Here is a 12782-nt window from a genome sequence, read left to right as displayed (position 1 = left end):
AATAACAATTGTATCTTTAATGATATGTTGGACTATAACACAAAAGTCTTCTACCATTTTGTACACTTCAGTGTACCTTTCTAATTACTCTAGTGATTTCCTGTTCCCTGCTAAGATACAATCATTTTTAAAGAGTATGAAATAGTTATGTGGGGTTCTTTGCTATGCTGAGTACAGCTGCATGGTCATGGATAAATTAGCTATAAATTGCTGGCAGACTGTAGATTGGTAATAACATTTTGTGTTCACTAATTCCAAACATTTGCTTTGGATTGCAACTTTCAGAACTATTGGCTACTGATGCCAAGATCCAGATGTGGCCATGGCACTTTTGTAATGTGAGGAGATAGTACACTGTAACCCTTTCCCTGATGAAGATCTAGGTACAGTGAGTTCACAATACATTCAGCATCTAGGAAGCACTGTTAGGAAAACAAAGGTAGTTTTAAGGGATTTATATTTTTATTGGTAAGCATTAAAAATAAGATATAGTTTTAAGTGGATTTAATTCAATGTTTCTGTGCCTGGAATGGTAAACTTATGGTTAGATTCATGCTGAACAAAAGTGTTTGTGTGTGTGGGGGAGTTGGTTAAGTTCGAATAGTTTTTCGATTGTGCTCAGAGATGGTTATGGCATAAAAAATAAATAAAAGGGATATGGGTATTGCTTAGCAACTGGGGCCTTATTAGATAGAGAAGCTTTTAAATTTTAGTTCAGCTAATCTGTTGGCAGTTGACAACAGGATCTCGGGCAGTGAATATCTCTTAACTCTGCCAGAAGATTGGACAGGATGGGAGCTGCAAAGAGGCAGGCTTCCTAAAGTACAAGTTACAGCCCAGATAATGACCGAATTGGAACAGAAATAATGCCTAAGATGACTGGGGTTAAGAGAACAGAGACCAAGATTTTGTTCAGAAGAATTCAAGGAAGAATAAAGTGTGTTATGAGTTAAAGAGAGAATTGCGGTAACTAGATTTAAAGTGGGACTGCAGACTTCAGAGGTAGATGAAACATTTATTATAATTTTAATACCATCTGGGAATCGAACGTTAAAACAATTGTGAGCAGTTCACACAACAGTCAAGACAAAGAAATCTTAAATCAGTTGAGGTGAAATCCTGGACTGCATTCACTGTTAAAAATGGAGTAGAAGCTTTATTTAAAAATGTAATTTGGAACACCAGGTCTGGATTTTGGAATGCAAACTGCTCAGGGAAAGCATAATAATGAGAGAAGATCTCAAAGCATGTTTTTAGGAGTGGAGTTTGGAAACCGTCACATGACAATCATCTGGGCAGGGGGGGGGGGGGGGATTGGTGACATACATAAACATTCACTTGGGGTTCAGAGTGGAGAGAGTATTTGCCCACAGTCATCTTGTGTGCTTAAAAGGGACTTTATGTCATGAGACCATTGTAGATGAAGATGTATTTTGTAATCCATGTCAATACTAAAACCTGTGTGTAATTGTTAAGGGGTGAATGCAGGCGCTTTGTATGATAATCCAATTTTTGATGTTTAACAAATGTTAAAATGTTTGTTTTGTTGTTAAAACTAATTAGTTTCCCTGTGATTCTGTTCCTCCACATTTTAATTTTTAAAAGTAAAAGTTCCGGGGCGGGACTCTCCGTCCCGCCAGCCCCGTTTTCCGCCATGGCGCACCCCCACCGACAGCAGGACTCTCCCTTTCCGCAGCCGGACAATCGGGTTTCCCATTGTGGGTGGGGTGGATGATCCTCCTGACAAAGAATCCATCAGCCGGTCTTTTGAGCCAGGGTTCCATTCTGGGATCTTCCTGTCCAGTTATAACATCAACTGGGATTGTAACCGCAACACAAGAATAATATTTAATTGATTCACTGATAGGCACCTTGAAGTAATGTCACCACAAAATACTTTCATGAAACTCCTTTTATAAATAAGAAGTTTCAAATAGCTCCATACAAACACTCATTCTAACTTTTCTTGATTGTAAAATTCTGCCATAGCTGATTTCATGCCACTGATTTCATTACTGATGAGCATTCATATCTTGGCTCATAATTTGGAATTCTTAGGGCCAGCTGAGGTCAAATCTGAAGCTCAGCTCTCACAACTCTTTAATTGGTTTGACTCTTATATCCCAATACTTGAGCTTCAGCAGGTTATTTACAAGTTGAGTTCAAATCTTTTTAAAGCTAAAACTCCTAGTCCTCATCACTGCTGATTAAGAACCATCACAGGTTCAAGTGCATTATGCAGCAATCATACTTATCACAATGGTAACCTGTTGGCTGCTGATTCAGAGAAGTAGGACTGTGTTTTAATTTTTAATTTTATGCACTGAGACAATTGTTGAAAACTCAAAGCCAATTTTGAAGCTCAAGCAATTTGGCTTTTCAGTTGAGTGTTTGATTTGTTATATCCTTAGGGTAATGAATGATGAAAACAATCAGAAACTACTTTCACTTGTTTTGGTTATGACATTAAAGGTTAAAGTTCATCAATACTCTACTAGCAGCAGAAACAGCTCTTGAATGAGCAATGATCATCAATGTTCCATTCTGTGCTCTCTGCAAGGGCAGCTCCCCATTGGAATGTTTAATCAAAGAAATTAGCGACATATCAGAAAAAAATTCTGTATTGTATAAAATGCATCGCAATGTTTTCATAATGACTAAGACATGATATAAATGTTATTATTTATTTGTTCCTTTCTTTCGTATGAGCCCTAAATGATCTGATAGTCAATAATAAAGCAGTGTTAAATACAATACTTTGCTTCTCTCCTTTCATGATCGCTTTGATAGCAACTGTTTGTTGCCGTTCAGAGGCCATTTTACAATCCTAATTTAATATTGTGAGTAAATTCAACTGCTTTTACTTTATGATTTCAGTGACCACTAGTTTCTGATCAATTGCCTGTTGACAATGTTGCCATAGAACTACCATTTAAGAACTGCCAGATAGTAGCAATTTGATGGTTGTAAGAAGTGACAGCTCTTAAGTCAATTATGTTTAATTGATGGATAGTATAAGCACAGGAGATCTAAAATCCAGGGTCCAAGATATTGGAGCTTAAGGTGATTTTGTTCCCAAGGGTACCTTCTGTCCCCCCCATTGATACCCCATTCATTTCCCACTCAGCTGCCTGTGGAAGGGACCAATCCAATTTAAAAACAAATACATTAACCATTCTTCAGAAGTCCCATTAATGGTCTTTGTCTTCCCAGTGGGGCACATATACACCCATCTGGAGATATGTAGTCCTTCTTTCTTGACACAGCAGCTTATTGTAATATGCCGAGTTCTTTCTGAGTCCTAGCTCAACTCCCTTACCAAATTCCTGCCTTTTTCCAACAGATCCTCCTGACAGCGTCGCCAACAACTTACATTGCTATATATGATGTCTTTATTGTAGAAAAATGTACCAAGGTATTTCACAAAAACATACTCAAACAAAAATGAATGCGTATCAGTGAAGGAGATATTCAGTGAGGTGAAGTGGACAATTGTTGAAAACTCAAAGTCAATTTTGAAGCTCAAGCAATTTGGCTTTTCAGTTGATGGAGAGGTTGAGGGAAGGAATTCCAGGCCTGAGGTTTGAGGTGACTTGCATTTCTTCTGCCACATGTGAGGCAAAATGTGAGGGCAACAGTAGTATGATGGCATTTTCTCTTATACTCACAGGCTCAATGAGAAAGCATGCTCAAAAACCAAATAGAGTGTGAGAGTACTAGATTAAATGCCAATTTAACTTGTGTAGCAATCCATTTCTTTAACACAGCCATTTTTAAAAAATTTTAAAAACCTCTCCTCAAAATCATAAACATAGCTAAAATGTGGAGGTGAAAGATCTCTCAAGTCTTCAGATCAGAATTTCTTCTGTGCAAAGACACCCACCAACATTTCAAGTTCTTGATCTATACTTTCTGGATTCCAATATTTTTTATGGAAATTCTGTTGACAGCCCAAAATATCCTACTAACCTTCTCAACTGTCTAAAATCAAAGTATGGTTAAAATTTTACAATATGTCTTGGTGGCAGTCTGGAATGGAGATTTCTTTAAAACAAAATAACACAGTAACATATTTGCCAAAAGAAAAGTTCACTGCAACACTGTCCTTAAATGCCCAAATATATATCTTGTACCAAACAAAATACACTTACATTATGCCATATGCATGTTTTAATGGGAAACAAAGGAGTACAGTGCCTTGCATACTGAAACTCAAGTAATTGTTCACACTGATTTTATTGCCTAAGAAATCAACAATTTTGATGAAAATTAAACAATAGCCGAAATCATAGGGCTGGATTTTACCATCTCTTTGGGGTTGGGCTGAGAGGTGAGAAGGCTGTCAAGATGGCACAGGAGGGTGGCAGGTGGTGACACATTGTCCTGCCACTGCCTTGTCATCTTGCCAGTGGCGGAAAGGTGGTAGACATCCCTTCTGCCCAGAACTCAACAGAATCACTTAAGTGGCCAATTAAGGGCCACTTCGCATCTCCACTGGCATTTAACTCATAATTAATTATAGCTATATTTGCTGCCAATGCCGTGCATGCAGAGTTCTGGTGATTCTCCACCATGTTAACTGTTTTACAGACTCTTTCCCCTGAATCAGTGACAAACTAATGCAAACTAAGACTGCACCCAAACACATCTCCAGTTCCAAAGAGACAATGATATCCCTCTGGATTTGCAGGGGGGAAAAATCTAGAGACATACAGTTAACAGAAATTAATGGGAATTTTGACTTAATCACGGATAGGATAACGTTTCTGAACCAGGAGTGGGCAATGGGCAGGGGTGTTGGATAGGAATGGGCATGGGCAGTGGGGACCTACAGCATTTAAAGCCATGGTATTGCTATCTTTAGATGCTCATTTTTGTGGTCATTCTCTACAGGTTGTTTATGATTACAGTGCAAGTCTTTTTTCACAACGTTTCTCCTTCTCAAATTTCAAATTGAATTTGATTTTACTAAGAACGCTCAAATTCAAATGTTTGATTATGAACCAAGCATGTCCCAATAATTCAATACTTTATTATGGCCCACCATCTTATACTAGATTATGTCCTGTTTGGAATCAAGGCATTAACTGTTTTCTGACTGAGCAGAGTAATATCTGGGCGGACCAGCGCACGTACCGAGACGGCCATTTTATGTTGGCAGGAGACACTGTGATTAATTCATTGGTTGCAACTGACAAGATGTTCTCTGTGTCCCGCTGATTGCCAAAGTTGGTTCCTCATGCCACATCCCCCCTTTAGGACCCAGGATCCCTGCCACCACTAAATTCAGCCCATAGTTATGTTATTTTTAAATCTGCATTGCAGTGATCCAGCTTTAATATTGTATTGGAACTGATGAAGAGAAAACTCTGACAGGCCATCTTGATCTAAAGGTCTTGGTCAATGGTATTACCAAAGAATTAACCACTTTCATGTCATAAGTCTGGCAAGTACAACAGTTGGTTTCATTTGTTTTTACTCTCAACATGATTTTATTAAAAAGTTAGTATTCCAGCCAAGTATTTCATCAGTGAAGAAGAGAACTAAGCAATACACAAAAACTGCCCATCAATTAATGTTCTAGTGGACCTTTCTGTCCTCTCCAAACTATCAGTGGTGCTCTGAAGTCAATCAGCATCCTTGCAATTCAGGAGGAGAAGGTTTAAAGATTAACGTACCAATAAAAGAATGAAGAAAAGTAAAAAAGAAAAATATATTTACCAGTGGAGGTTAAACAGACACAAAGACACACACGCACACACACACGCACACAAGCACAGTAGCTGGGAAGTAATTATTTTATTGTAATCTGTTCATGAATGCAGTATCAGTGCTTCAATGCATAATTGTTTCAATATTGTCCAGTAAGTAGCTAGTCTAATTCGCACCAAAATGTTACAATGCTTTTTTTCCCTGAAATTCTAAAGAGACTTCTCTCCTTCAAAAGTTAGCATATGTGAATCCTTCATGAAGGAGGGACTTAATAGTTAGAGATAAGTAACTTTTACTGCCCTCCCCATTAGTGCCAAATGGAAAATTTGAGAAAAATATTCTTTGCAGCACTACAGTCCCTCTGGAATAAAAAAAAACTATCGCAATAGCACATCAAAGGACTTGCCAATTATACATGGAATTCAGGCTGAAACGGATCTCTTTTTAAAATTTTCCAATTAAGGGGCAATTTAGCGTGGCCAATCCACCTACCTTGCACATCTTTGGGCTGTGGGGGTGAAACCCATGCAGACACGGGAAGAATATGAGACCAACACAGACAGTGACCCAGGGCTGGTATCAAACCTGGGTCTTCAGCACCATGAGGCATCAGTGCTAACCATGCCGCACACCGTGCCACATCTCTAATCCTTACCATAGAATCCTGACAAGTGCAGAGGGAGGCGATTCAGCCCATCAAGGCTGCACGGCCCTCTGAAAGAGCAACTTATCTATGTCCACTCTCCCGCCCTATCTCCATAACTCCACAGCACCATCTAACCAGCACATCTTTGGACACTGGTGCAATTTTAGCTTGGCCAATCCACCTAATCTGTACATCTTTGGGATGTGTGAGGAAACTGGAGCACCTGAATGAAACTCACGCAGTCAGGGGGAGAACATGCAAACTCCACACAGTCACCCAAGGCCAGAATCAAACCCGGGTTCCTGGCACTGTGAGGCAACAGTGCCAACCACTCTGCCACCATGCCACCTATACCGGACCAGATGCTCAAAATGTCACACTGCAGGGAAGAGTGTAAACATTTTTCAGATCATACTTAATACTGTACTTCCAAATTTAATGGCATGATTCTTGTATTAGGTATGGATATTAGATTGTTACCTTTGCAATGCTGATGACATCTCTAATTGTTCTACAACTATGTGGTTTAGCAAAGTTCTGTTAAAGGTTAAAAAAAAGGCAAGACAGTTATACAAGGGCAATGCTCTCTCTATATAATTCTCCTAAACAAAAAGAACCTCTCAAGTGAGCACTTTTCTACAACAGAAAGCAAGTCACTGCTGTGGTAATGACTTGCAGTTTACAGCTTTCATTTGTTACATTTCCTCAATAGCCGTTGTGTTGAGATTTAACTGCTTAAATGGTCTGCAGCTGTCTGTTATGAATTAGGGGAGTTTAATCAAAGTATTTCAAATGTAGAGCACAATGATAATACACGGGGGAAGTACTATTTAAGAGATAATGATGGTTTTGGAAGATCACTGTAGTAATGTTTAGTGCATATGCCTTCACCACTAGATTTGTTGTTGTACTGAATATGCTTAATGGATCAGTGAAAACCTGCCTAATGTGGGATTGTTTGATGGGGCTGACAGAACTGGAATTAGCCCATTGCTGTTTACTGCACACAGCCATTAAGATTAATTGCTGCCAGATAATTTTGACTGTTTTTATCTGTAGGAAAGAAAGTGTCACTAATGGTTTTATAAATTGGCTTGCAACTAATGGTGGTAGAAAGCAGTCTGTGTTGCAAAGCTGACTGACAGTGGTTGGTTTCCACTTGCTGATACACTAAGTATTGGTTTAAGTTGTACTAGTTTATGATACGATCTACAGGTTCCAACTGTAAGACAATGGATGAGTGTAAACTTCAGTAAAAGTTTATTGTTTTTTTTAAAGAAAAGCATTTGCATTTATTTTGGAACCCTTTTGCAACATTTATAAGCAAACGTTTCAAGTATGACAAATCTAAATAAAGCGATTTATCCTGAAGGAACAGCCAGGTGGAGGGGAGTGTGTTTCAGATGTAATTTTCTTTCCCATTTGTCTGTACTCAAGAGATAAAAGTTGGTTTTTTAAAGCTAGCAGATCCCTCATGATGTTTCTCATATTGTGTTAAAGGGTACTCTAATCACAATATGGTCTTTTATCATGTGCACCAAGACCACTGATTTACACTAAATTAAAAAGTCAAATTTCATTGTACTGAAGTGTAGGATTTGGCCTCCTACCTTCTGCATGCATCTGCCACCATTGACGAGAAACTTGCTTCGTACAGATGTTCTATGTCATTACCATCACCAAGTCCCACAGCAGTGACATCCTGGGGGTCATCTAGCACAGTGGATAGCACTGTTGCTTCACAGCACCAGGGTCCTAGGTTTGATTTCCGGCTTGGGTCACTGTCTATGCGGAGTCTGCATGTTCTCCCTGTGCATGCGTGGGTTTCCTGCAGGTACTCCAGTTTCCTCCCACAAGTCCCGAAAGACATGCTGTTAGGTGAATTGGATATTCTGAATTCTCCCTCTGTGTACCCGAATAGGCGCTGGAATGTAGAGACTAGGGGCTTTTCACAGTAACTTCATTGCACTTAATGCAAGCCTACTTGTGACAATAAAAATTATTATTATTATCAATAAACAGAAATAGAACTGGACTAATCCATATCTATGTCATTACTACATGAGCAAAGCCATTCGGGGTCAAGTGACTTATCCCTTGATTCCCAAAAGCCTCTTCACCTATGCCACAAGTCAGGAGAGTGACGCACCACTTGCCTAGGTGCGTGTAGCTGTAACAGCATTCAAGGCAATCAACACCATCCAGGATAGAGTAATCTGTTTATTCAACAATACTGCCATGAGCCTAAAAGTCCAGCTTGTTCACCAGCAGTTCCACCCTGCCAAAGCCACCCCCTCTCCTGCACCCCCTAACCTTGTTCAATGCCTGCAGGGTGTGCTACAGGATTTACTACCGTGCCTCACCAAACATTCTTCAACAGCACCTCCAAACTTGCAATATGCACAATCAAGAAAGACAGGACAGTTTGGTGAATGGAATTATCACCACCTTCAAATTACCATCCAAGTGATGCAGCATCTTGGTCTGGACGCATATCATCATTCCTTCCTCATCTCTGGGTCAAATTCCCAGAACTCCCTCCCTAACAGCATTGGGAAAGCATCTTCAACATGTGGACTGCAGAGGTTCAAGAGAAAGACCCATTACCATCTTCTCGAAGGGCAGCAAGATGGAAGGAAATGCCTATCTTGCCAATTAAACCGACATACAAGAATGAGGAAAGTACAGAAACAATGGCATAGTGGTAATATTATTGAACTAGTATCCAGAGGCCCATACTAATGCTTTGAGATATAAGTTCAAATACTGCCGTGGCAATTGGTTGAATTCAAATTCAATGAATCGACAAATCTGGAATTAAAAACTACTCTCAGGAATGGTGACCAAGAAAGTTGGTTCAAGAAATAAATCTTGTTCACAAAAGTCCTTTCGGGAAAGAAATCTGCCACTTTTACTTGGTCTGACCTACAGACCCACAACATTGTGGTTGATTCTTGACTGGCCTCTGAAATGGCCTAGCACGCCCTTAAGTTGCAGCAAAACATTACAGAAAACACAAATGAAAATATAATTACACGGACCACCCAGCATCGACCTAGGCACTGGAGCCAATAAAGGCATGCCATGCCCAGTCAACTTGCAAAATCCTCCTCACTAACACTTGGGAATCTGTGCCAACATTTTGAGAGCTATCCTACATAGTGGTCAAGAAAAAGGCTGACATAGTCATACTCACCAAGCACAGACATACCTGACAGTGAATTTCCAGACTCCTATTATGCCAAAGCCTAAGGTGGTAGCATAGGTGGGACGACTGGCCCAGGAGTCTGAAACATTGACACATTTCAAATTTCTTTGTGGGATGTGGGTGCTGCTGGCTAGATCAACATCTATTGTCCATCCTTAATTGTCCTTGAGAAGGTGCTGGTGGGCTGCCTTCTTGAACCATTGCAGTCCATGTGTTGTAGGAACACTGACAGTGCTTTAAGGAAGGGACTTCAGAATGTTGAACCAGCAACAGTTAAGGAACGGCGATATACTTCCAAGTCAGAATGGTGTATGACTTTGAGTGGAAATTGCAGGTAGTGGTATTCTCATGCATCTGCTATCCTTCAAGCTGGGGGATTTCATGGGTCTGGGAGGCGCTGTCAAAGGATCCTGGATGAGTTGCTTCAGTGCATCCTGTGGATGGTGCACACTGTGCACCATCTGGGCATCGGTGATGGAAGGAGTGAATGTTGTAGGTGCTGAATCCGCTAATATCAACATCCTGGGAGTTAGTATTGACAAGAAACTGAACTGGACTATCAATATAAAGTAGCTGCAAGTGCACATCAGCAGACTGGGAATCCCGCGGTGACTAACTCACTTGGTTGACAAGGGTGTGTTGCACGTTTTACTTGAGTGTATTACGCGTTTTATTGGAGTGTATTAACACGCCTCCGTTTAAAGGCCATGTGCTTAACACTACTACGGCTCTGTGTATGTAATTCTGCTCAGGAGTCGCCAGGTGCCGTATTTAGACACCTCACAAGTACATCAAGGTCAGGTTCAAAGTAATAAATCTGTACACCGATTAGTAAGTTCAAACAATTGATATTTATTATAACAAATATAATAAATACACATGCATACGCTAAAGAGACTAAGTTACTTCTAAACTAAACGACTAAAATACTTATCTAGACAGGAACAGGCAAAGTCAGGGAGCGAGGCCTTCGTCCCGTTCTTGGTCTGCAACTCTCAGGGTCTTAAAGTCGTCAGGGTCTAGTAAAGTCTGGATCATGTAGCGATCATTGTGGTGACACTTACAGTTCGATGGCTGGTGATGGAACTGGAGTCAGGATGCGATGTATCAGCAAAGCGGTGAAAACAGCAGAGAGCCGGAGCCAAAAACAACAGCAAGCCGGAGCAACAACAGCAAGCCGGAGCAACAACAGACCGGACCATGTGCGGGGCCTACTTTTATAGGTCCCCCAAAGTCCGTGCCTCTTCGGGGCGGTTCTCTACCTGCCGTGTATCAATTGGGCCTTCTCCCAATCGATATTTTCCAAACCCCCCAATCTGAGGGTCGCTTCTCGATGGGTGGGGCGGTCTCTATGGTTCTTTGTGATGGATACTATGGTGCCGTTTCGTCTGGGCGTCTACTCAAAAGTACCCATTCATACCTAAATGTTTCTATTGTGTGGGCCTGGATCTGGATCACCTCATTACTATGTAAATCATTGTTGCCATTTACACCTTTAGCTGAGATTCTGCACCTGGCCACAAACTGGTTTCTGTACGTGCAGAATGCTAATTAGCCTTCTGTAAACTGCTTGTCCTTGCTAAGACTGTTTTCTCCCTGCAGCCTTAGCAGTTCTCCATTTTGTAGCCCAGTGTCCATCTTAGGTGGCTACAGGTGTCGAAGTGTATGTGGGGTTGGAAGGAAAATGGAGTTGAAGCCACAATCAGATCAGGCATGATATTTATTGAATGGTGGAGCAGGCTCAAAGGCTGAATGGCCTACTCTTGCTCTTAATTTATATGTTCATATGTATGCAAAATATAGTATAATCAGGGGATTCCACCTCCCTCCTCAATGATAATAGCTAGAAGCAGGTATGGACCCCCAACTACATGTAATAAAATTTCAAGGCAATGCATAAATAGATTCTTAGGAGAAGTACTTACCCCGCAGGTAAAATTACTGTCCTCTGCTCCTTCCATATAAACTCTGTTCATGAGATCAGAAAAGACTACAATATTTCAGTTGATTAAAACTAGCTGCATTCCAAATATTTGGATTTGGTGCAATATGCAATTTAACAGTAGCCAAATTGCTACCATCTGTTTTGGGAAATTGTACTCACTGCTGGGATTAAACTTTGTAATGCATATGACCCCGCATGTAGGATAATACAGATTTAAGAGGGGACAGAGAAGTTGACAATTCCAGGCCAGTTTATTTATACCAGAATAAAAGGATTTGGTTTGTTTACAAATCTCTTTTCTCACTTAGGCCCAGTCTCACATGGCGTGATGTGCAGCACCTGATTGTTCGAACAGCTAAAATGTCGGACCTTCTGAACAAAGGGTGGAAGATTAATGGAGCGGGTTACCACATTCACCACAAGTAAGAAGCCAATTCATTGAAATTTATATCTACAACTGTGACTTTATTATGTCAGGAGTTTCACTGTAACACAATTTGACTGATTGAGTTGGAGATTAACATCTCGAGAAAAAGTGATTACTGGATCAGGAATACAGACCTTGGTCAAGAAGTACAGATTAAACAAAGTACAATACTTAAAACTACTCGAAGCAACACAACTTTACAATATATTTCTCCCTTAATTCAAAATGTTCTTTACCTGCAAAAATGTCTTTGATAAATCTTCTCGTTCCAACTACGACACATATATTCCTGTTGAATTTATTAGAATTTTCAGCCTGACAGAATGAGACTGCTTTCTGCAATTGAACTGGATTGGTTTTAAAAGTGGAATACATGCGCATATGTTTTAGCCCTATGACAAGAAGTGATTAGTTTACATTGTTTTCTAAGGTGCGTTTCATTGCCTGTGGGCGAAACAATGGAAGATTAGAACTTAGACTTTTACTAGAAGTCACTCCACTATCATAGAAATGTCATGCCAGTTGTACATGGTACCAGAATTGAAATATTAGAATTTTGTTGCTACAATTTGCGTAATGCAAACTCACGATAAAAAGGCTCAATGAAGTATCTAATTGCATGATATCTCCTGGGTGATTAGAAATTTTTGCACTGAGATTTTTCATTTATTTTGTAAGTAGTTTGGTTCCATTTTGATGATTTAGGGGCTGGTTTAGCACAGTGGCTAAGACAGCTGGCTTGTAATGCAGAACAAGACCAGCAGCACGGATTCAATTCATATTCCAGCCTCCCCAGACAGGCACCAGAATGTGGCGACTGGGGGCTTTTCGCAGTAACTTCATT

General features: G+C 40.2%; 1 protein-coding gene across 1 annotated transcript in view; it reads left to right on the top strand.

Moving 5' to 3' along the window:
* The window catches only part of LOC119977336 (PC3-like endoprotease variant B), a 1015536-nt gene that overhangs the window by 694269 nt on the left and 308485 nt on the right, over positions 1–12782 (top strand). The window contains exon 13 of the mRNA XM_038818121.1: positions 11820–11933. Coding sequence (XP_038674049.1) covers positions 11820–11933 — 114 coding nt within the window. The remainder of the gene's footprint in view (positions 1–11819; positions 11934–12782) is intronic.

The sequence above is a fragment of the Scyliorhinus canicula genome, chromosome 14 (genome assembly GCF_902713615.1).
Source record: "Scyliorhinus canicula chromosome 14, sScyCan1.1, whole genome shotgun sequence".
NCBI classification, from domain to species: domain Eukaryota; kingdom Metazoa; phylum Chordata; class Chondrichthyes; order Carcharhiniformes; family Scyliorhinidae; genus Scyliorhinus; species Scyliorhinus canicula.
Note: the sequence above shows the minus strand (reverse complement) of the source record. Positions and strands in the feature narration are given on the sequence as shown.